The 24,260-nt window shown below is 41.7% G+C and overlaps 1 protein-coding gene across 2 annotated transcripts in view; it reads right to left on the reverse strand.

The window, feature by feature from the left end:
* GAB3 (GRB2 associated binding protein 3) overlaps positions 1-24,047 on the reverse strand; it is a 63,996-nt gene extending 39,949 nt beyond the window's left edge. For both annotated transcript variants that reach the window (XM_051789782.1, XM_051789773.1), the window contains exon 1: positions 23,710-24,047. In XM_051789782.1, coding sequence (XP_051645742.1) covers positions 23,710-24,042 — 333 coding nt within the window. In that variant the 5' untranslated portion in view covers positions 24,043-24,047. The remainder of the gene's footprint in view (positions 1-23,709) is intronic.
* Positions 24,048-24,260: the final 213 nt, after the last annotated feature.

A 24,260-nucleotide genomic window follows, 5' to 3' on the forward strand; every position in this document is an offset into this window, starting at 1 on the left:
AAAAATAAGTGTTATATTTGTCCTAAGAACTCCATTTCATGGTAAATCATTGCACATCAACTAATGAAAGTGTATTTCAAAGAAATAAATGAAAACTACTTGGGGAAAAAACTGAGATTAAGAAATCATAATTTAATTCAAAGATTTCTACCTTCTCATTTAAATTATTATAAAAATCAGTCTTAACACTGCTCTATGCAGATTAATACTCTGTATAGGGATGTTTCCTCAAGTTGATTGGACTAGACTGGAGATGTATCATGAGGGGAGCTGTTGAAATTAAAAATAAAACTATTCCCAGACTGAGCAAATGGCGTTGCATGCAGTGCTCTTCTTCTACCCTCAATCACACAGGTCAAAAAGCAGTGATGGACTGTCACAATATGGGGCACCTGCTCACCCACAGCTTAAAAGGTATCCAAGGGCTGATTCCTTAGTCTTTCTCACCACACCTTAATTCCAGCGATTCAACCCAGTTATTTTGGTACAGCAACAGCAGACATTTTCACAAGGACTAAGAGAATAATGTATGTTAACAGATTCCCTGGAGCTGCTCATACAGGTGGGTTTTACTCCTGCTCTCACTGTTAGCAGGCTCTGAGCTGGTGACTACAGTCACAGCTAGAATTTCATGTAAGAACAGATATGCAAATGTACCTGATACCACCAAAGACCAGGTCACGCTATATATGTAACAGTTCACACTTTGATGAGCACGTGTGAAGTAGGGCAGTGATGAGAGTGTCTGTCTAGGCATAACATAATGTAGTGTGTAGGTGTGAGAGCAGTCTTACCATACTGAAACCAACAACAAATCCCCCAAATAAACAACACCAGAAAAAGATGCAAAACAGTGCAGCTCAGCTCCCTGCAGGCTTAAGCTCTTTCTCTACTACAGCAGAAAAACAACGCCCAGAAGAGAGAGCCTGTTACTCAAACTTACTTCAGAGTTCAGCTCTTTTCCTTTGTGTTTTTGCTCCTCATCACAAGGCATCCCAGGGTTTGTTTATTTTTCCATCCAGACTTCTTGGGTCTCTGACACAAACCCCACACTGCAACACAAACCCACGCAGGCATCCCACACCATGGCCCTGCGTGGTCCTTCTGCATCAAAATGCTCTCTCATAGTAACAGACAGATTTCAAGTCAGCAAAAATGTTAGATCATCCTAAATTTCTACGTGCATTCTCATGGAGTTTCTGGAATTCTTTGCAAAAAGAGGTCTGCAGGTTGGCTACAGAACTGAGAGCTTCCTGCCCCATTCCTGAAGGTACATGTCTTCTAACACTTCAACAGCCACCTGCTGTTATTGTTTGACCCAGTTCCAGGCTTGCCCGCAGAGCAGGAAGCTGTGCCACTGCAATGCCACAGCCCCTGGTACTGTATCTTCACCTGACAACCAAGCTCAGCAGGATCTGCTCTGTCTTCAGAGCACTGATGGTGGCAGGAGCTGTAAGCAGAAGCGTGAAGTTCACAGTCGCTGGTTTTGTTAACTGAATCCCACAAAAAGTGATGTGAGATAAGGGCTGTTTGAGCACAGAGCAAACAAACACTCTAGATAGAGCACTTTGATCCTGAGACTCCAGTGAGGTTAGCACAATTACAAGAGTCCCTATCTCACATGTCCAAAAGATAACAACCTCTGAAATTCAACCTGACAGAAACTCTTCTGTGCAAGGCTGTTTCCTGAGGGTACCAAAAAGTCTAATAATTTATAACCAAATAATTTGCCCTCCAAGTTTAGATCCCAGTTACAGAAAGCACTTGAGCACATGCTTCACAGCAAGCTCAGGAACAGTCTTTAACCTCATTTAAACTAAAATAATTTTAAGGAATTGAGCCCACATTTTTTTGGATATTGTCCAAATTTATCCTGCCATTTTCACTGCCCAAAGTCTGAGCAGTGCCTGGCAAGTTGAAGGGAGAATCTTGACTTCAACGAAGTGATGTGCTCCTATTTAACCATCTTCTCACTTCAAAGATAATGAAGTTTTTCTTTCTAAAAAATGCTATTTCACAGTATGTATTTGACACATACACATTGTGTATGATATGAAACTGAGGGGACACTTCCTCTTCTAATGCAAAACCCACGCACCACTGAGAGGCAAGTAAGCACAATACATGAACATGTGCATGAGAGGGACATGGAAATCTTGGGTGCTGAATGTTTGATGCCCACTAATTCTGATTTGCAAATGGGCCATGCAAAACCAGCAGCACGATTAACCTCTCCCTGTCTGGGAGCTGCCTGGGAATAAGTCTCCCCTGGGTTCAGCAGAGAGAGCGAGGCAGTGTTTGCTCCTGCAAGCCTTGCAATGATTCCTTAAGTATTTCTTTGGAAGTGGTCAAGTCACCAGCCCTGATGGTATTTAAAAGATGTGTAGATGTGGTACTTGGAGACATGGTTTAGTGGTGGGCTTGGCAGTGCTGCATTAATGGTTGGACTCAACGATTTTGAAGGGTTTTTTCCAACTTAAATGGTTCTATGATTCTGTGATTCTGTGATAAGGGATCTTGGGGTATGGGAGCATGGACTGTGTAAATAGAAGAGCTGTTTATGCTCTGAGTAAGGAAGTTTAAATTTGACCTGCAATGAGTGTGTAAGGCTGCACAGAGGAAGGACTTTCTCTACTGCTGCACTCAGAGCAATCTCTCTTTTGTCTCAAAGGCCACTGTGGCTATGACTCACACACAGCCATCAGACTATTAACACTTTTATTCCAACTAGTTATTTCTGGCTTTCAGCAGTCAAAATACCTAAATGCCCAGAGTGCTTCCAGGGTAACTATAGTAATTGCAAAAACAAACAACAGCAGCTCGACCCAGGGGTCAGCTGAAGCCAAACTCTGAATCACACACTTCTTTTTTACCTATAGTTATGAAAAGGAATTTAAGCCTGGACAACAAGGCAGTACATTTCCCAGCTCCCTGGAAGATGCTCAGCCAGACAAGCTGCAGGTGCTGTTACCTGCTCCCCCCTTCCACGGTAGATGCTGAGAGGTGGGGCTGCACAGCTTCCTCGAGCAACAGGCAGCCCCCAAACAGGACAGCATCACACACACTTTGTAAATCCACCAGAGGATGAGGAGCTGTATGAATTCTCTGAAATGATCTCCAGTGTATTCATAATCTATGTGTTTCAGAGAGCTCTGTTAGAGTTTCTCTCTGTTATTTTTTGAAGTTAGGAGAAAGACTTTCTTCAAGCTCTAGACCTCCTTTACACTTTCAGTCTTCCTATTCCTGCAGCAGCAGTCAGTTCACTATCAGCTGTGTCAGTAATTAGAAACTTCATGTAGGAAGGGGCAGGCTCTTCCAGAAGAAGCCAGAATGCAGTCAAATCAACTACCTTGTATGTCAAAAACTTAACGCTTTATTTTTAGCCAAAATACACTTGCTCATGCAAAGTTGCATTGTAGTGTTGCTTTACCACAAGGGGTTTCTTCAATGCCTCTCCCTCTCTAAAAAAGTCAAAATTTACCATCTATTTTGATTTTTTAGCATATGGTAAAGAAAGGTGGCTCAATAACCAGACACTTTCCAAGTACATAAGCCAAAGGTTAAAGTGCAATGTGAGAAACCAGATTAATCACAAACAAAGAACAAATATATTAGAGAGTAATACATATTTTTAACAAAGAGAATGGTCATTGATCCTTCAGTTGTGTTTCTTTACTTATTTTCTATAAAAACTATTTTGCTAAACTAGAGGGCCCTGAGGTATGTATCATCAGTAAATAAAACAGATCAGAATACAAGACCTTTATGATTCACTAAAAAACCATGAAGGAAAAACACCAGTCTGGAAGCATCAAACCCTTCAGCAGAACAAGGACCAATAAAATGTGTAACAGGAGCAGCCAAGCTAACTTGGTGAGAGCTCCCAGTTCCCTAAAGCCCTGTGCCTCCTCTTAACTGAAAAAGATCTAAACTAAATTAAATCCAAAAGCTCAGAGTTGACAAAAATAAACTAATTCACTAAAGAGGAAAAGGAAAAATATAATGAAGTTATTGTTTCTTCTGGTTTTCATTAAAACATACCAGTGCAAAGTGCTTTCTACAGACATGAAGCCAGAGTCTCACAGAGGAGAGAAATTCAGTCCTGCGTAGGCTGAGATAATTCTTGCGCACGATACCTCAAAAGGGTGGCCCTGAATGAGAAGAGGGATTTTCTTTAAGGTGTTGCCCTTGTTGCCTGGGTGTTGCACAGAGCAACAGTGCAGGGAACAGTGCACAGAAAGGACCTCTGTAAAACCATGGGTGTTGTCAGGAGCATTCGGGGATGGGCACCGTGTTTGGAACCTTTACAGCTTTCTACTGTGGATTAACAGACATTTTGAATAACAAATCTTTCACATTCTGTAGGGAAAGACAAGGTTCATCCTTGTGCCATTCCCCATGTCCTTGCTGTTTTCCAAGGGAAGAATACTGCAGGAGTTCCCTTCAAGGAGAAAACCAAGCTAGTAAAATCCCTTCCTCTGATCCCTCCTACCCCAACAATGCAGAATATTGTTGAGTAAAAATGGAGTCATAGTCGCAGGCAGCAGATATAAAAGAGACTTCTGAAAGCAGTGGTTGTACACAGAAAGCAGTAACTGCTTTCCTTTTTTAGACTTCATGGCTTATTTTTTTTTAACCACAAAGAGACATTTGCATGTCACCCTTTTCTGGTCAGACACAAAAAAATAATGTAGAAATAAATGCAAGAACAAGTAACACCTCCTGCTAACTTTCAAGTTTAATTTTAACTCATGAAACACTTTAACAAAGATCCATCACTTGATTTTACATTTTTAAAGAAGCAAAATGTATGATCAAAACTGACTTTTGTAAGAGGTGGAAAGAAACAGCAGAACCCCAACTATTATCTTTTCTTATTTTAAACTTCATCCCACACTTGACACAAATTTAGATCTGAATGCGGAATTACTCCTACTCTTCTCCTTCACTTATGACTCTTTCTTACCATGAGAAGGAGTTTGTAAATGTGACTCTTTAGGATGCAGAGTAACAAGTAACATGTATGATGTATGCCCCAGCCAGTAGCCCCACCATGCTGTGTGTTGCTGATGCAGTGACTAACATGTTAAATCTAATTGCTATGTTTAAATGGGAGGTAAAATACCCCCTGGTCAGGAGAAGGATTTGTGTTACAAAACCAGTGATGCTAAATCAGCCAGAAGGAAGCAGAATCTAAAATCTAAGTTTAGGTAGGTTTTTCAGCTGCAGAGTAAGTGTGGCTGTAGCAGAGCTGATGGTTTTAGGAGGCCTTTAAAAGGCGGGCTGAGAGAGACGGCAAAAAACAAGGGTAAATGTGAACTTCTGAGGGAGTTTAATGGGTGATCTAGTCCTTCTGCAGACAGAAAAGACTTTTCTCAGTAGAAAATATGTTTTTTAATACTTTACAAAGCCCAGGAAGAATCATGTGGCCATGCTGTCTTGATGTTTATGCTAAAAGTCATTGCAAAATCCCAGGGAGCTGTTTTCCAAGGGTATGCCAAGGGAAGTGCCTCTTCTGAACCTAAAGACTCCGATTTAGAGGGAAGACTGTAGAGCAAGAAAACAGTACCACACAGGAGGATGAAGAATGGCATCCTGGCCTAGGGAAACAAGGGGAAAAATTCCTTTTCTGACCTCAGCAGGTTACAGGAATACTCAGACACACACGAAAGCCACGCATATTGTGCATGGTAAAGATGAGCAATACAATGTGATGTCTCAAACCATGGAAGTTTGCTGGAAAGCAATCTACCCAGAGAGCTGACGGATTTACTGTAAGATGTAAACTGAAAAAGCTTCCTAGGAAGGCAATGGACTTTTTATGACACGACTCCTTACCCAGCTAACTATATATTCTTGGGGAAATTTCCAGGATTGCAACAGACAGGAAAAGCTGCGGCCACTTTCTGGTTTCACACTCAACAATGCCTGAAATTGGTGGTTTCTGATGGGCTTGGTCTGTACCAGGTACAATTCAAAGAATTTTGATCCTCCCTGTGGTGCTGCCATAGCTACCTTTGTGTGCAATCAGAGTAGAAGTTGGACAGATGAAGGCTAGAGGTGAAATGTGAAGCATTACTATTGCCAGGCAGCTCCAAAACTTACGTATTTGCTCAGCTGGCTTCCTGGAAATTTTGAAGGAAAATCAACCATACTGACTTTTATGGCATTCCAATGTGCTTCTTGTTTTAGGTGAAACAGTCCTGATGCCATTATTTAATGTTCACATCCATCAAAGACTGTGTGATGCTGATTTTCCTTCACTGTATCAGCACGAATGCTCAGCCTATCTTTGATACACCCACTAACTTTTTATTGTGGGATCCAATCACCACCAAAGAACTTATATAGGAAACAAAATGGATTTAGATGCTTAAATAACTTACACACGACTACAATCTAGTGTGGCAGCAACGGGAAATTTGTACCTGTATTACTCAAAAGGGCACCTCTAAACCAGTAATGCAGCAAACTAATGATAGCACACTCTTCTGCATGCTTCACCCTGCTTTGCAGAAGTAATAATTAGCATTATTTATTTCACTTCTGAAAAAAATTTTGAAATAATATATTCATGCAGAGTAATCAAGCACGAAATCTGACACAACTTAGCAGAGGCATGGTTTCCAGCTCTGTGGTTTTTCACCTCTGAGAGTATTTACTATTTGCTTGCCAGTAATTACCACAACCATCTCCTGCTTTGAATTCTGGTACAGAAAAAGATTTCCAGTTTGGTTCTTTAAACTTGAAGGGAGTTTAGTTTTAAAACTCAGCTGAATGGAGAACTTCCACAAATCAGGTAATAAAACCATTTGCGAGTTTTTTCTTCTTACTTGTTCACCAAGTGGGGCATTATTTGCTTCCTTCTAAAATGCCCTGGTCAACAATTCTTTTCTGTCCCTGAAGTATTTTTTGTTGTTGTTGTTTAATACACCCTGTGCCCAAAGGGATAAATACTTGGAAGTGTTTACATTTTCACTCGTTTCTTGGAAATCATGACCCACAGATAAAAAGAATACTTCTGCAACAATAATTTGGCACTTAGAGAGCTTCTGGTCTTACTGATTGTTTGAATTCATTTTTTTAAACCCATCACATATGTTCATATTTTATTCTGTGACTTTCTTATTGCTTAACATAAGTTGAGAATGACAGTGCTTACTAATATTATTGCACTGCTACTGTCATGAAGTTAAAATACACATAATTTACACAATGATTTATTGAAAAAAAATGGAGGCAGAATTTTAAGCCTATCCAGGAATTTGGAGTATTTATTTGAGTAGTCATCTTTTAATAAATCCAGTAGAAGGCTATCCTGCTGGTGTTTTAAATATGTCATAGGACACCTCTGTCCATCTCTTTGAATGCTAATTTTGATCCTGTAACCCGAGTGTCCTCTCCATTATGGTTTATTTCAATTCTTACTAAAATTAGGCAGAATAATCCAATTGCCTTGAATCCAGCAGGATTAGGACTTTGTGTTTGTTTAATCCAAGGCTCCTTCTCCATGGCTGATTTCGTGTTTGTTCCTATTTGACAGTTAAAAGGGGAACTAAAGATTTTCTTGAATGCAAAATCATGTGCAAAATCAAACCCATAATGTACAACTGAAGCTGAAGGTGAATGAAGCACTAAAACCATCCCAGGCCCCCTCTCACTACCATTTCTTGCATCCAATTTGAAAAAATTGGTATTTGCAGGCCAGAGTACTCTTTGTTTTATTGGTTTTCAGGATATTTTCACTTTCATTCTTTTGCTGTAAATAATCAATGTCTTTAGAAACATTGCTGCTTGCCCACTTTCTAATCCACATTTAAATCAAAACACATGACATTTAACTATGATTAATTCCACTTCACAAAGTGCTTCAGCTCTGACGTAGAAACACTGTTTTCTCAACCCATTATGTGACAGATGTCATGTGTTCTGTGTTAGGAAACCTTCTGAGACATGTAGCTCAGCTCCTCTAGAGCTCCAGGACCACAGCCCTCACAGGACTCACAGGCAAAGTTACCCTGCTCCATGACCTGCTTTACAGCCTGTGATTAAAGTTCCCCAGCCACAGCCAGGCACTATTTCCACAAAGATTTACTATCAGTGACTTCCAAAACCTAAGAATCCTCTCCATAGTGCTCTGCTTCTGGTTTGGTCCTTGATTAATTAATGGTTTCACATTGTGAAACTAAGAATTTTCCTAACAGCATCATTTGCAAGAAAGAACAATTATAGGCTCAGGATTGAAACCATTAAATGCACTACACATACATCATTGGACTCATTTCACAGAATTAAATTAGTAATTAATAACATTTTCACCAGAAAGTTGAGCAAATACAGAAATAATAGTAATGTCAGACATGAGAGTCAAAAGAACAGGGGACAAAGTTGCCAATTCCTCCTATAGTTACATAACTAGATGGATATCTCAGCTCTTCTTTCCATCCAGCTGAAATGTCCCCACCATTTACCACAGTTATACCCCTGGCTGTAGGAGGGGAGCATTAGCAGAGTTCTCTTGTGACATAGCAGGTGTTTGGTTAGAAGTTCATCAAGTCAACATTTATTTTTAATAACTTGGATTGCCAACAGGCACTGGATGTGTCCCCCTCTCCCTTTTCCCTGTTGCTGACTCCCTGCCCTGGGGCTCTGGTATTTGCTGACTAATGAAAGCATCTGTAGCCTGTTCCCAGAAAAGCCCCATCCACAGCTCAGAGTTTTTACTGGGAACAAGAGAGGCAACACCCTGCACCAGCAGAGTGATAACTGGCTGTTTCAGACAAAGTTTTTCAAACAAGTTGCTACAGGCAGAAAGGTTTTCTACATGGGCAGGGCCCTTGTCAGAAGTGGTTTGTGCTTCCTGCAAGATCTTCCTACAAAAAGATAAGATTTTTTCCAACATTTCCCTTTGCTGCTCTGGAGGCTCCTCCACTGTCTTTGGCAGCTCCATGCCAGGCCTGTTGTCACCATCCCTGTTTGAGGACAGTCCCTGGATGAGTCAGGAGGCTGGGACTGGGTCCCTGAGCAGTGTTAGCACCCTGGTGCCACATTAATGGCACCATCTCTGGGGAGGAATGGTAGCAAACAAGATTTTTTTTGTCCTCTTTGTATTTCTTCCTGGCAAAAGTCAACCAACACAAACACATAAAACTAATTTTAGTTTCCTTGAGGTGACTTCCTCACCTAGCCAATTCACTGAATACAGGGAACATGCAATTTCCCAGACAGCCACTAATGTTCAACCATGGAAAAAACATAGTTTGATTATTGCTTTCTAACTACTCTCTTGCACAAGTATGCTTGGACATGAAAGTTATGCAATGTAGTGGCTTTCACTATTTCTTATGTAACTGTTTTACTGTAAGCATTACAATGCCCCCAAAAATAATCTTTGTAGAAAAAAAATCAGCCAGCATAGTACTGTTTTTAACATCCCTCTGCTTCTTTATAATAAGACAGATGATCATGATGTTTAATTTTTCCCCTTACTAACTTAAATATTTCCCCTTTGACTCACGGTCCTTACACTGAGAGACACTTCAGAGAGTTTGATTTTACAAGCAGTGCATATAGATCTGGATTTTCTGTTGATGGTTGGTTTCTGTACATACAGAACTGAATTATGAAAGATCAGAGCATTCTTTTTGCTAAATACTCTGTAAAAATAGTGAAATATCCTTGACCATGTATCCTAGTCCACCACTTGATCCAAAGAATCTTCATGGGGGACTCACAAAATTACTGTTGTCCCAATGGCCGGCCAACCCATGATGGAAATAACAGTATCTTTGAACGAGCTCAGTGAGTTGGGTAGTCTCAGTGCAGGCTCAAAGGGACCATAGAAAAATAGGAGGCATTAAAGAATCTCTTTGTTTGCAATTCAAGTAAATACACCAAGGGCAAAGGAGATACAAAACCTGAACTATGCTCTCAAAACTTCAAGATAACAAAAGGAATCTGACAGGATAGTGTGTGGGAAAGCAGGGATTACCAACTGCTTGTGTTGCTGCTGCTTGAATCTAAGGGTTGTCTGCATTTTCACTAGCACAGCTTAGCTGCCATGTATCTGCTGGCACGAGTATGCCATAGGAACGCTCTGATATTGATAAAAAGAACGTTGTTCCCAGCTTAGTTTATCTTTCCTCAGAAACAGTTTAAGATAAACGAAAAAGATGTCACTCACCCCAAGAACATCTAAGAAGATGTTTATCAGCATAATTATAGTGATTTGAGTCCATTCATCATGATATATCCATGTGATTTTCCCACAGATTACACTGGAAATTAAGCTTCTTGAAACAACTTAGTGGGAGTCATTTCATCAGCGTTACATGTAAACTGGTTAGCAAGACAGGTTTCTCTGTATCACAAAACATGGATTATTGGAATTTCCCATATGAATATATTGCTCTCAATTAACAGTAGTTTGTTAAGAAAACACTGGAAAAGAAGAAGCTTCTACCACTGATATGCTGAGTGGCATCACAACGTGACTGTGAGGTGGCAATGGCCACTCTAAGCTATTAGTGGTAAAGATGATTCTTCCAGGAACTGGCCATGAGAGCTTAGATGATTTGCAAATGAAGCCCCAAAGACTCACAAACAGTAAGCAGCAAAACAGATCCTCTGGAGGAAGTTGGGTGCAAAGTCGCCAGTTCTTACACAAAGAATGGGTTTTTGGAGATTTTTTGAAGTTTTTTCCTAAAATTCCCAAGGAGCTGTAGTTGTTAAGGAAGGTGAAAGTCACACAGGTTGCACATGAAATCTCTCTGGCCACTGGACTTCACTGCTGGAAGAAATGGAATTGTAGGAAATAAACCCCAAATATGCCAGTGAGGCTGTTCTGTGGCCCGAAGTGTTTTTTTTCCCCTCTGAGGGATGTGCCAGCTCAGCCTGAGCGCTGTAGCCTAAGGCAGGAGGAGTCAGCAAGGTGATGATCCTGTGGCTGACAAGGATCTTCACTTCTGGGATGGCTCTGCTCAGTTTGGACCAGGAAGGCAAGGCACAGGGGAGGAAACTGCTGTAATGGAGAAGAGCAAAATGAAGTACTGTTGTGGAAAGTTTGGTGTGCAGCCAAGCAAGGCACCCAGACGTGAGAGGGAGGGCCCGGCTGGGGTAAGGAACACGGCACCTGATGTTACCCTGTAGCACCAAAGGGCAGGGCTTTGTTTCTGTGTGCTGCCACACAACTACTCTCATGTTTAGATTAGATGTTAGGAAGAAGTTCTTTACTCAGAGGATGGTGAGGCACTAGAACAGGTTTCCCAGAGAAGCCATGGCTGCCTCATCCCTGGAAGTGTTCAGAACCAGGTTGGAGGGTGCCCTGAGCAACCCGATCTAGTGGGTGGCACCCCTACCCATGTCAGGAGGGCTGGAATGAGATGAGCTGTAAGGTCCCTTCCAACCCAAGGCAGTCTATGATTCTGTGTTCTCACACATACTGTGGTGCATAGCAGCTCATCTGCTGGGCCATCTGCTGAGCTCTCTGCGTACTCGAATTAGGACTGCGGCTCCTCATTCCTACGTGCAGCCTTTCACATTTTACACCCTCCTGACTCAAAACTTTCTTCTCCTGCTTGATCCATTACATCATCTATCCTCACCAGTTGGGGTTGACTTCTAGGACAGCAGTGTTTGGCACTCTTTGCACTTGCTTTCACCCTGCAGGTTAATAACCTCACCTGGGGGAGAAGCGTTATATGCACTTGCCTGCACTCTGTGTGTTGCTCCATCAAACAGGGTCATCATTTCAAAGATGGTGCAGGAATCCCCCAGCCAGAAGCCAGCATCTGCTTTTGTGTTCTTTATTTCTAGGTCCTCAGCATACTGCTGGCCATGAGTCATGCAAATTCTATGCCAGGCAAAGCAAAAATGGCTGCACCATGCATAGATTTTATCTCTCAAATAGAAAGTGAGATGTTTCAGTGACAGTTTATTCTTCTTAAGAAGTTACCAATTTCTCTGCAACTCTACTGTTATATTTCACCATCATCTATCTGGCTGAAATCTCTTTTTGGGGAAAGTGTTGTGAGAGAGATGTTACACAAAATGAACTGAAATTGTGCATTTTAATATATTCATATTGATTAATTGTCTTCAATTTCCAGTTACAATCTGGTAAATGCTACAGTTCCCATACCACACACCATCTCTCCCAGTGGCACTGGAGCTACCAGGAGTTCTGATAATGGCAGATCTGGGAACTTCCATTGGGAGACAAAATCCTCCTATCTGCTTTTCTCTTCCCATTTCCTTGTTTCTGAAGAAATCAGCTCTGTGCTTGATTTGCATCCAGCCAATTCTTACAAAAGCTAAAGAGAAAAGCCTCAAACTCAACTCTGATATTCCAGTTCAGTGTTTAATGAAAATGAGAGATTACCAGTCACAAGGTACTACTGTTAGTAGTAAAGAATACGTAGGGAAAACAGCTCAGATCATTTAAATTTTCCCCACATATATGGTCATAATGGGTTAGAATTTGAGACTACATTTTTAAGCTTCTGCTTTCTCTCTAAGCTCCTGTTTTGTTAGAGAACAAGGGGTGCCATTTCTATTTCAAGGTATTTTTTTCTGATGAGTCTAAATACTTTGTCCCTGAAATCTTTTCAGAGAGGACAAAGAGATATTCTGAGAAGATAAAGGCAAATGAAAGCTTCAGATCTAACCTTCCAGTTTGACTGTGCACCTGCACAATTCCAGCAGCTTATTAAAGCCAATGTTTACTTGGTCTAGTGACCAACTGCCCTACAACAAACTGATCTTAGGCTTTATGTCCATTAATAGTACAAGGTCTAATACCTGAGTGCTTTCCTCTGTCCCTTATCTTTTATTCATGTGATAGATGGCATATGCATAGATGGCGCATAAAATAGTTGCTTTCTTAAAAAGACCCGCCAATCTCTGAACTAAAATCTACAACAATATGCTCATATAGAGATCCCAGTTCCATTTCCAAATCCAGTAAACCCGAGGAGCAAGTCAAACTGAAACCTGCCCGTGGGTGCACAGTAAGTTCTGAGCATATGAGAATTAGGGCACCGCTGCTGAAGTCTTCACATAGCTCAGGTTGCTAAACTACATGTAAATCATTTGCCTGGAAATATTCCTGAGACACAGCACTGGGGTGCATCTCTATGACTATCCCTTCTCCATCACTGGAAAGGACTCCACAGCTCCCGCTTCCCAAAGGATCCCTCTGTCTCTTCACCTCACAAACATGTGCCACCCGTTCTCGAAGGACAGCTTTCACTAAAGCACCTCTGACCCCACAACAAGGTAAGTGCCACAGTGAGGGGAGTTCTTAGTGATTTAAGGCAGCAATGTGAATATACTTTATCTTCATACAACTTATCTGAAACCTGGCCGTGTCTGCCATTTTCTGCCTTGACATCATTTCATTCAGTTTAACAATCACGCTGTTTGCCCCAACAAAGAGCACAGGCAAACATCACTGCGGCCCATTTGGAGCACCCTAATGGGTAAACTGCTTTAATCTAACCAGCCAGCAAACCAAGTTCACTTACAAATTTTAGAAGACCATTTCAAGGACCTGGAAATATAATGAAAGACAAATATGTCCCTTGGGAGGATAACATAACAGAACTGCAGAGAGTATACTTCATCCTTCATTCCATTTAGCAATGGTGCTGCTGCTGCTGGTTAAAACTGGGCAGTTTGCTGAGCATAGGCAACACAGCCCTGGAAAGGACAGGCTGTAGGCTGCACTTCTCCCAGCTGGAGACTTCTGTGTAGAAAACGCCTGGTAAAATCTTATTCACTCCAAAGACTGATAAATCATAATAATTGCACTTTAGGGTTTGAGATAAATGCAGTCTCTGGCAAGGGTAAAGGATTTGACAGAGTCCAAATGAGAGTTTGAACTCCACAGGGGACAGAAAGCCTCTAACACCCACTCCTTCAGTGTGAGGCTGAATACTGGTTGTGCTAGAAAACAGCCAGTGCCTCCAATCACAGCAGCAGCAACTTCTATTGTAAGTAAATAAACAACCCTGATGGATCCTAAATTACTCATTTGTTATCTGACATAGAAAGTCAGGAATTCTGCAGACTCCCTCAAGGTCTAAGGCACTAGGGGTTGGCTTGGGGCTGAAAATTAGGAAAAATTAGGAAAGTTTCTTATTAAGCCAGCTATTCACATCCACTATTTCCACGTTAGGAAATGTTCCTAGTCATTCAAGTTCCATCCCTTCACTCAAGGACTATTAACAAAGAAAAAGAAAATTTTAACTCCCCTGCAATGTAGGATCAACCCTAGTCATATTTAACATCATTGGCTCTTGTTGTACCCTCTAATTTAATCCTCCTCTATAAGTTTTATGCTAAATGTGGGATTTTCTGGAATGCCTCAAATCTAAAGGTTTCTTGGGTAGGGGGAACATTTATTTGGTTCTTTGTAGAAAAGTAACAGATTTGTGGAACTACAAAAATAACACCAAGAAATCTTTAACAGCATTGCATGCACTGAACTGGTTTAGGTTGTGGTTGTGGGCTTCTTGCCTACTTCACAAAGGAATTAGAGCCCTTATACTGTGCCACGTGAATAATTTGTTTATAAGTAAACATATATATTTAGAGAAAAGATCTTCCAGATTAATTACAAATCTGCCAAATTAACTCATGCATGAGTGAGCTTGGTCCAGTTCCTGCTTCCCACCTCCTGCTAGTGGGAAGGTCTGACAGCTCACAGCTGCTGCTTCCAGGAGAGCAGCGGGGCCGAGGGCGAGGCAGGACCACCGGGGTGCTGTGCCTGCCCACTGCAGTGAAGGGGCTTTGTGCTGGGGGAACACAGCCCACAGCTTCCAGTGTCTGCAGTACAACTGTGAAAATAAAGTCAGGGGCTGCTCTTTGCGAGTACTGAGGCTGCTGTGCTCGTTCCTAGGATAAGGGCTGCTTCTGCTCCAACTGGGTTTGATCCCCACACGGGCCATTCACTGGGGAGTTGGACTCGATGATCCTTGTGGGTCCCTTCAAACTCAGAATATTCTGTGATTCCATGGCTGACATGGATGGAGGGAGGGCTGGGCTCTGTTTTTCATATTAGTGGCTTGCAGTTCCTACCATTTACTGAATCAGCCCCTGAAGCTCAAACAAGAGCTCGTGGTGCCAACGTACCTCAGGAACACACAGAGTTAGCAGAGGAGGGATAAAATGGCCCTGCACTTGTGCACGATCATGAGCCAGGCTCACAAAGATGTTGAGGCAGCTGAAGGTGCAGGCAGGTACCTGGGGCCACTCATAAAGAACCTAAACACGTTTTTGTATATCTGGTCCTTGGTAACCTGCCAGACTACTCCAAAAAGGACAATGGACTCAAATTTTCTGTTTCTGGCTTCACAGGAGCACATTTTCTCAAAGCTTGTTCCTTCTGTCAGATTTTCCCTTCAGAGCAAGCCTTTGCAGAGTGAATTTTCAACAGTTCCCCATGTCCTTTGATATGTCCAAGTAGCTACTCAATTCACAAAACCGTGAGGTGCCACAGTTTTACCAGTTTCCCTTGCAAATTTGATTTTGCAAAGAACAAAGCCAAAAGACTTAGCAGAACTCCCAAGGTGTCATTTTTTTTAGTACTCTCACATGCTCAGAAATTCTGTTGTAACTTCCTTCTAAGTAGTTGGGGGTTAATGAGACCGAAGAGAATGATAGGAAGGAAAGAAATAATTATATATTCTCTTTTTTTCTCCACATGTCCCAAATGTCACCTCTGACCTGGCTTTCTATTTCTGGCATGGACTAAACTCCCTCTATTTATTTAGCAGCCTACACACCATTACAGTAACATAGCAACAGTACTTTCAGTTGTGAATTTGAAAAAAAAAAAGGAAAAAAAGGAACATATGAACATGTTAAAATTGTTAAAGCATCGCAGTCTAGTAACACTTCAATAAATGCTTTTTTTTTTCCCTTTAAATGACAGAATTATTAGGTTTTCAACCTGCAAACCCAAAGGAGAGGGATGCACAGGGGAACCAGTGTCACCACCACAAAGCCTGTTCTTCATATGCCAATCCAACTGTCCCCTAAACTTTCTGTTTGTTTGTCTTAATGATGTTTCAGCTTGACTATTTCTCAGGCTCAGCACAGATGAAAGCGGGAGTTTGGGGAGGATACTGAAATAATGATGAAATTTATCTAGTGGTTTTCCCTCTCTTTTGAAAAACAGTTCACCATTATTTTATAATTCATAGCTCAAGGGTGATATGACACTCAGAGTTATCTGTCAGAAACGAACATTTAAAAAGTATAAAGTGAAGTTGGAGTAACAGTGCCATTTTCAGCTGACAATCCAAATCCCACTGTTTTACAGGAAAAGTTAATCAGTGTAAAAGCAGCCCCGGAGTCAGGGGAGGATCCAGTGAAAACATGTTGTAAATCTTCTTTCAGTGGGAGCAAAGCACCTAAAAATCTCCAAGAAACCCCAATTCCCTGAGCTACTTGAGTTCTTCTTAGTTTTAAACCTAAGGCCTCAGTGAGAACACAATTATTTTCTTAGGATGGATTCAGAATGCTGAACTTATTAAAAATAAAACTTCTTAAGCTTGCAAAGCTTCCACTATAAATATTAGTAAACAATACAGATGATGTAGCTGGAATAGCAGTGAGCACTTGGCCAAGGAGTGTATGACTTCTCCTGAAACTGTTTCTTCATTGCTACTGTAAACTCAGCTGGCACCTCTTCAGATGTTTCTTGTCCTCTCATAGGGATTTGATCAGCTCAGTCACCTCTGAACACTGGGGGCTTTTCTGTGGAATCAGCAGCAGACCTTGGAAGCTCAGCTTTACAGCAGGGACACATGGGCAGCCTTCTCAGCACTCACAAACTCAGTTCTTTGGTAAACTTAGTGCCTTCGCTGCACAGTTTGTAAAGTCTGCAACGAAAACATAGTTCATGCTTGTTCTGAACTATTGGCTTCTCCTTGGCACGACCAGTTCATGTCAGCTTGAAAAAATGGCCTCACAACTGTAAAATCCTTGAACTTCTACAAACAGTTTGCAAGTCTGGTATGCAAAAACAGATTGTTCAGAAACTATGTGCTCTGCTGGCACTACAACAGTTGCGAAGTTAGGAAGTGTCCCCTTATGGCCGTTATTCTGTCCAACAGAAATATGAATACATAACCCATGGTCCCTGGGACTTGGGAGTCACAGGATGAATATTTATCACTAACAGGGCTCACAGAAACGATTGTCTTTAAAAAAAAAAATGCCAAAAACAAGTTGAAAACTTTCATATGACACCCTAAGTTCCATTTAAATTAAAACTCCTATTTAAATAATTTCAAATTCATATTAATAACAACATTGTACTCACTTTCTGTAAAATGCTCTATGGGAAGGGATCCTGGATAACTGAAATGTGCTGTTCAGGGCTTTTGTGGAACACTACAAAGCAGTTTTGACTGCAAGGGTCAGGTGGGGTCTCTGGCATCAGGTGGAAAGGGAATAACAAAATCTCTAAGAGCAGTTGTCTCATTCTAACAATTACAAAGCTATGAAGGGAGTGTTTTTCTGCCACAAGAACTAGACATCAGTTTTGGTGGTCTTTTTAAACAAATACTAAGTTGCAGCAGATTTTAAAACTGAGTTTTGCGTGGCTATCTGTTTGTTGGTTTGTTTATTTGTTTTTCTGATGCAACACAAACTGAAACAAGTCAAGGATAGCAGAAAAAATTTTTAAAGTTCAAGTATTTCATTTTATTCAACAATTAAATGAGAGAGAAGAAAATGTATTTTATCTGGCTAGAAGTAATGTTTTGACATGCAAATTTTATTTCAAAACCAGTATTTTTTCCTTGTCTTATCGCATTACTAATTCATTTCCAAATCAAATGAAAAGGACAAGAAAGTAAATAAAATGACTGTTTCTCTACCGAGTAACATTTTAGGTGTAAACTTGTCCCTTTCCCTAAAAACCTACCAAATTTTCATAATGCACATTCATAGCAATTTAATGCATCATTGGTAGAAGTAATGTGTTTATCCATGGTTTTAATGCTACAACAAAGAGTTCACCAAAGTATGACTTGCAATGCTTTTTCCTCTAAGCCGTGTTTGACTGCATCACTAGTTGGACTACCACTCAAGTTAACATTTCCTTCTCTATTTCAAACTAGCATGTTTTTTTCTCCCAAGTCTCTATTTTTGAATGCAAAGACCTGATAACTTGTGGGTTTCTGTTTTGAACAGAAACCCATAGCTGGACATTCCTGTGCACTGAAAACATGAAGTCAAAGATTAAACTGGGGCTTCAGGACTGTTACGGCTCCACCCAAATAAATAGTCCAAGGGAAATTATTCTGATACACAGGTTGCCAAGAACAGCAGTGTTTTTTCAAAATTATTTCTTTCTTAGAAATCAACCTATCTCATTAAACATTGCATTTAAACTATCAAAACATGGCTAAAATGGAAGAAAACGGTCTAGAATAAACATCGCACTTAACTTACCAAAACAAGGTTAAGTGTGGAAAATGGTCTGATTTGCACGTAGCTAATTGCAAATGCTTAACTCCAGTGATGGAAACTCCTCCCTAATATAAATATTCTGCTGTTATTTTACCAGTGAGATCAATTTGTACAGGATTTCACAGAGAAGGGAAGGTGTAGGCTGCCACATAGGAGCTTCTGCTTGGAGGCCTTCATTTACTTAAAATTCAGTTCTTAATATACAAACCAGATAGACCAGAATATACACTGGATTTTAAAATGAAGCAACAACAGAAAAAACATAGGCACAAAACTTACAACTAGAACAAGCTACAGGCTTTGACACCTTTCTCCATCACATGGGACTACTATTTCCACCCAAACTATGAACTAGAATTACACAACCCATGCAAATTGGTTAAATACAGTCAGTTATTTCAATGAGAACTTGGGATATGGATTCTAGAAAGGTATTAAAGGTGATCATAATTCTCTATTCAGAGGGGAGAGGACTCAAGACGTGAGGCTTTGTAGAAAGCATTTGGAAATAAAAGGACTTCAGTGTTTGGCTTTTTTTATGGATAAAAATTAAGTTCAGATTTCAATTCGATAGTTATTTTTTGGAAACTTCCCCCAAGCCCCAGACCAGCAGAAGAGGTACTTGACCTCACATAGCACTTGGGGATTTCTTTAGGGGAGGGTGGCAGTGTCCTCTGCTGACAGCAGCCCAACGTTAGATCCGAGAGCAGATGCTCTGCATCCCACCCGCCCGCGGCTGTGCTCTGCCACTCTTGTTCCTATTAGTTCAGCAAACTCTTCCATAATTCTACTTTACTTTTTCTTCTTAGTGGCCAGTAACTTCCTGTTTGCTCTCCTGATAAATACCAGAACTTCAGCTAAAAATGGAGAAGTTGTCTACATTCTCTTATCTCCCAAACCCCTGGCCATGGTGTGCTGCGGTCGGGTCCTGGCAGATCCCCCAACGGTCAGAGACATGTGGCTGTGCCCTGCTGGGCCCCTCTGACAGCCCAAAGCACAGAGGCAGTGGGAGCAGACACTGCTTTACTCTCTTTTTCCATCTGGTACGCTAATTTACACCTCTGTTTGTCTTCCCAGACCAGACACTCCGAGAAGAAGTGTGGCAGGAAGTGCAAGGCTACATTTTCTAATATGAGGTCCATTTTGGACTCTTTGTTCTAGAGAAGCTGACAAGGAATTTTGATTTTCAACAACGTTTGAAGAAATCAGTCACTCAAGTAAAGTGGGAAACTTGCCTTTTTTTTGAGCAAGTGGTCTTCCCTCATCAATTTGTATAGTACTGAAGATTAAAAATAGCTCTTCAGCAGGGGGACAGCTGTGCAGCAGTGACTTAAATGGAGCTGCACTGACTCACAACAAGCAAGCATCTGTATATAGCCCTTTACTACTGCAAACCACGTAACTTAACACTGCCAGTAAGTAAACACTGGTGTGTCATTCAGCAGAGCTACTGCTGCTGTTCCTCACTGGTGTGACAAACTATGGGACAGCGGTTTAAGGACAAGTTGCAATTAGCCGTGTGTTAAAAATCCCATCTCCTTATCAGCACATGAGCAATGTGTCTTCTCAATGGTACTAGTCTCTTATTTCATTAAACATCCTCTCATAGTGACTTTTGCACTGGCTGTGCTAAGTCCTTTGTTTTCTAGGCCATGAAACCATTCCTTCCTTCCACCTCCACCAATAAATAGAAAACAAACAATAACAATCAGTGATCACATATATTTCCATATGAAAAGTATCAAAAAGCCAGCTGTTCAATGCTGACATTACAGAATTAGGATGCATCTATTCAGCACTAATATAAGGAACTGTGAAACCCATTGAATTTGAAGCAGATTCTCCCATGGCATCTAATTTCCTTATAATCCACTAACATCAATACCAAAATTTCCAGCAGGGCTAGATTTTCCTCTTTTGGAGCTGAATGTAAAGCTATGCCTGAAACTTAGCATTTTTGGTCTAGAGCAGGATGGACTTCACCTCCATCACCACCACTTCTTAGTTTTTCTTAGCAGCTTCTTCGTCTCTGTCTCCGCCCCATACCAGCCTCCCCCAAGCTTTGGGTGTTCCTTGGCACTGCTCAGGCCCACACAGCCCTGGTCAGTGAGAAAAGCTGGAACCAAGTGGGGAAATGAGAGCAGCACAGCTTTCAGGTCACAGTTAGAGGACAAAGAACTGCAACACACACCAAATACTCTCCTGGGAGACTCCTTGCACAACTGCCTCTTTAGATAGGCTGACGTGGTGGTTTCATGGTTCAAGTATCAGACAGAGGGAAAAGCATTGCCCATGCTATTAAACCACTATTAGAGTATTTGCCTGCTCTAGCAAAGCTCCCTGTGCTTTCTAATGAATTCTGTGCATTTAGCATTAAGCTCTCTGTTTTTACAGAAAGTTAGACTTGGGTAATTAATCTCATGTTCGTTTCCTGCACATGCAAGAGAGCAGCCTTTGTTAGGGAATGATAAGACACTTCTAAGAATAGTGCTAAGAGCATCAGCTTTGTAAGACATTACAGGAAAAATATAGATTCTTAACACCTGCTTTTTGCTTTTCAAAGTTTTGAAAACAATGTTCTGCTTACCTAGACCCAAATGCTGACTTGTTCACACATAGAAAACCTAATTGTTTTCTTCAGAGAACAAGCATAAATAAAGGTATACTTTGGTCTTTAGGTTCCAGCCTTGGAAAGATTAATTTGTTTAATTTGACAAACACTGTAAATATCCTCAGTGGCTTCAGTGGGACCATCTGCAGTTCCCAGTCTCACAACATGAATTCATCACTTTGTCTAATTTCTTAAGTACAGATTCAACTGAAATTAATTGGATTTTCTTAGTGGTTGTAATAGGTGAAGGATTAAGAATTTCTCTGTGCGTAAAATAAGGTGACCCTCAGGTTGGACCTTACAAAGGCTGGATGCTGAGCTCATGAAAACGTAAACTGGGAGACAAACCCATGGGAGCAGCGGAGCCTCGGCAGTGTAGGAGAGGTCCCATGAGCAGCAGACCAAGCTGGTATTTGAAGCTCCCTGGAAGCTTCAGCTCAGACCGTGGGGCTCTGCCAGCTGAACACAAAGGGTGGTGTACAGTTTGGGGATTTATGTATGTTGTCAGTTCAGAACCAGAGCCAACACCATTCTCCTGTAAGCGGTTGACACTTGACACCTACTGAAGTCAGTTTAAACAGTTATTGTTTTAAAGCTCTGTTGTTTTTAAGCAGTCACTGTGGTTCAGCCTGAGCTATCTGCCACCCCAGTGCAAGATGCACAAGCTGCCATGCTGGTGAAACTACATAAAAAGTGGAGGGAAAATAGTTTACAGCAGGTGAGAGACAATTTCCATCTGTTTTGTAGCATCCACTGTGTAACCAGTCATATGAGAAAGGACATTAAGCTTTGTTGTACTTGCAGCAGATTTATTTCTGCTTTATGATGGACAAAGGAGTAGCTTATCCTCCTAACCAGAAAACAGAGCCTAATCTGCAGAGATCTGGCTAATCTAGTGGTTGATGTTTAGAGAATAACATAGAACAAATTTTCCTTGGTTTTGTTGTGCAAAATCTGAGCAGAGCAGACTGCAACTAGTCTTGTGAGCTGATCAGAGCCCCTGTTGTGACTATTATCTTGACTGTATAATGGGGGCTTTCAAATCCCAGCTTTATCACATTCTGTTTTCTCTACTTTGCCCTTTTATGAATATTGAGTCATCAAAAATAGCTTCACTGACAGAGTTACTAATGATACCAGCTGGGTGAATCAGTGGCTCTTACATTGTGTCTGCTATACAGTCCTATTTGTACACTCGTTACAAAATATAGCAAAAATTAGAGACCCATATTTTATTTGCAGCTCCCCTGAGACACATCATAGTGGTTATTTTAGAATTGGAAAATGCTAACCGAACAAAGCAAATATTCAGCCATTTCAATGCAATACTGTGGTCTAAAAGAAGAAACTCTGATTTAGAATAAGTTAAAACTAAAATCTAACATCAGGGAATTATCCGTTCTGTCAGTCTTTGGTGCTAAGAAAAAATACACCACCAAATGATATCCACCACATTCTTCACGATACAGTTATGCCTCATATTACTAGAAAAAGCTAACATCAGCAGTCCGGAGAAAATGCTGATAAACAGAAGTGAATACGACAAATGATGTAAGCCATGCACTCGGCTCGGCAGCGAGAGACACGTTCGGTGGCATCCTACTAGTACAGAGCTCGGGGGTAAGTTAGGTTAGAAGGGCATGACTCAAACGGGTATTACCGAATGCAAAAGTGTAACAACACAACAACATATCAACATGCCTGATGAAGAACCACCACAAATGAGTATGCAAAATGGCCCACGATGGGCTTTACATTTTTAATGCTGTCCCAAGCAAAATTTTAAGGGTCATTTATTCCTACCCGGAGCGCCTTCCTCAGAGCCCTGGACCGAGACAGTTTCCTATGTTTGCAACACACATCCTTTTTTTTTTTTTTTTTTTTTTTTTTTTCCAAACAGGCAGGCAGATAGAGAACGAAACAAGGGGCCCCCTTCACACATAACGCAGTTGCAGCTCTCCATGCAGGGCTCGCTTATTCTCGCCAGCCTCCTTCACCTTCCAGCTATCAGGAACTTTACAGAACAGCATCTTCCAGCACCTCTTTATCACGGACCAAAAGTGAAGCTTTCTGCTGGCTACTGGATCTGGCATTGGTAAATAAAACTATTGCAGATGTTGCCTTTAGCAAGTGCCATTGCAATTACAGAGCATCTTAACAAAGCAGAGACTCAGAATTTAAATTATTAGGATTTGGGCTGTTTGGTTGGTTTTTTCCTTTTTTTTTCCTTTTTTTTTTTTTTTTTTTTTTTTTTTTTCCTGTTAGGATGTTCTTGCCCGTCCCTGGAAAAGTGACATCTGCAATACTATTACAACAATTCTGCTAGTTACGGCAACATTAACTGAAACCGAAATGTGGTTTTTAGCCTGATATGTTGCATAACAACTGACGAATTATAATCTTACGAGACGGGAAAGGTTAATTCCAAAGGGCACAAGAATGTCGGTGAAAACTAAAATACTCCGTAAGCGCATGGACTTGGAAATCTTTTTGTTTTGGTCCGAGGCGAAGCCGAAACAGGAGAGAGCTTTCAAAGGGACAACGAGACAGCGAGCACACGCCGAAATCCCTTTAGCGAGAGAGAAAAAAAATGCCAGCAGAGCCTCTGCACTTACGTATCTCTTGAGTTTCTTCTCGGGGGGTGATTTGATGAGCCATCCAGTGCAAACCACGTCCCCCGAGCTCATCTTCCCCCCCGGCGCGGAGCGGCGGCGCGGGATCCAGGGTGCGGGCTGCGTGTGCGTGTGTGTCCGCCCGCGGGTGTGTGCCTGCGTGTGCGGGTCTGTGTGCTCCCGGCTGTGTGCGTGCTCCCGGCTGTGTGTGTGCGGGTGCCTGTCCGCCCGTGCGGGCGTGTGGGTGTGTGTATTGTTCCCAGCCAATTCGCACCCGCAGCAATCAGCTTCCTTCAGCTGCGCTCTGCCGCGGCTCCAGCCCGCGGAGGAAGTCATGACATTGATCACTGACACGGCCAGCCCTCCCTCCGCCGCCAGCACAATGCAACACACGGAGCACGTGATGGGCGGCCGGGGCTCGCCGCCGCCGCCTGCGACACCCCCGGCACCGGCACCGACAGCGGGCTGCTCCCGCGACCGGCCGCGCATCGCCCGGACACCCCTGCCCGGAGCTCTGGGGATGATGGACACTCCCTGCCGGAGCCCCGGGGATG

Source organism: Manacus candei, unplaced genomic scaffold (assembly GCF_025592945.1).
Source record: "Manacus candei isolate 608988 ecotype Guabito, Panama unplaced genomic scaffold, ASM2559294v1 h1tg000003l, whole genome shotgun sequence".
NCBI classification, from domain to species: domain Eukaryota; kingdom Metazoa; phylum Chordata; class Aves; order Passeriformes; family Pipridae; genus Manacus; species Manacus candei.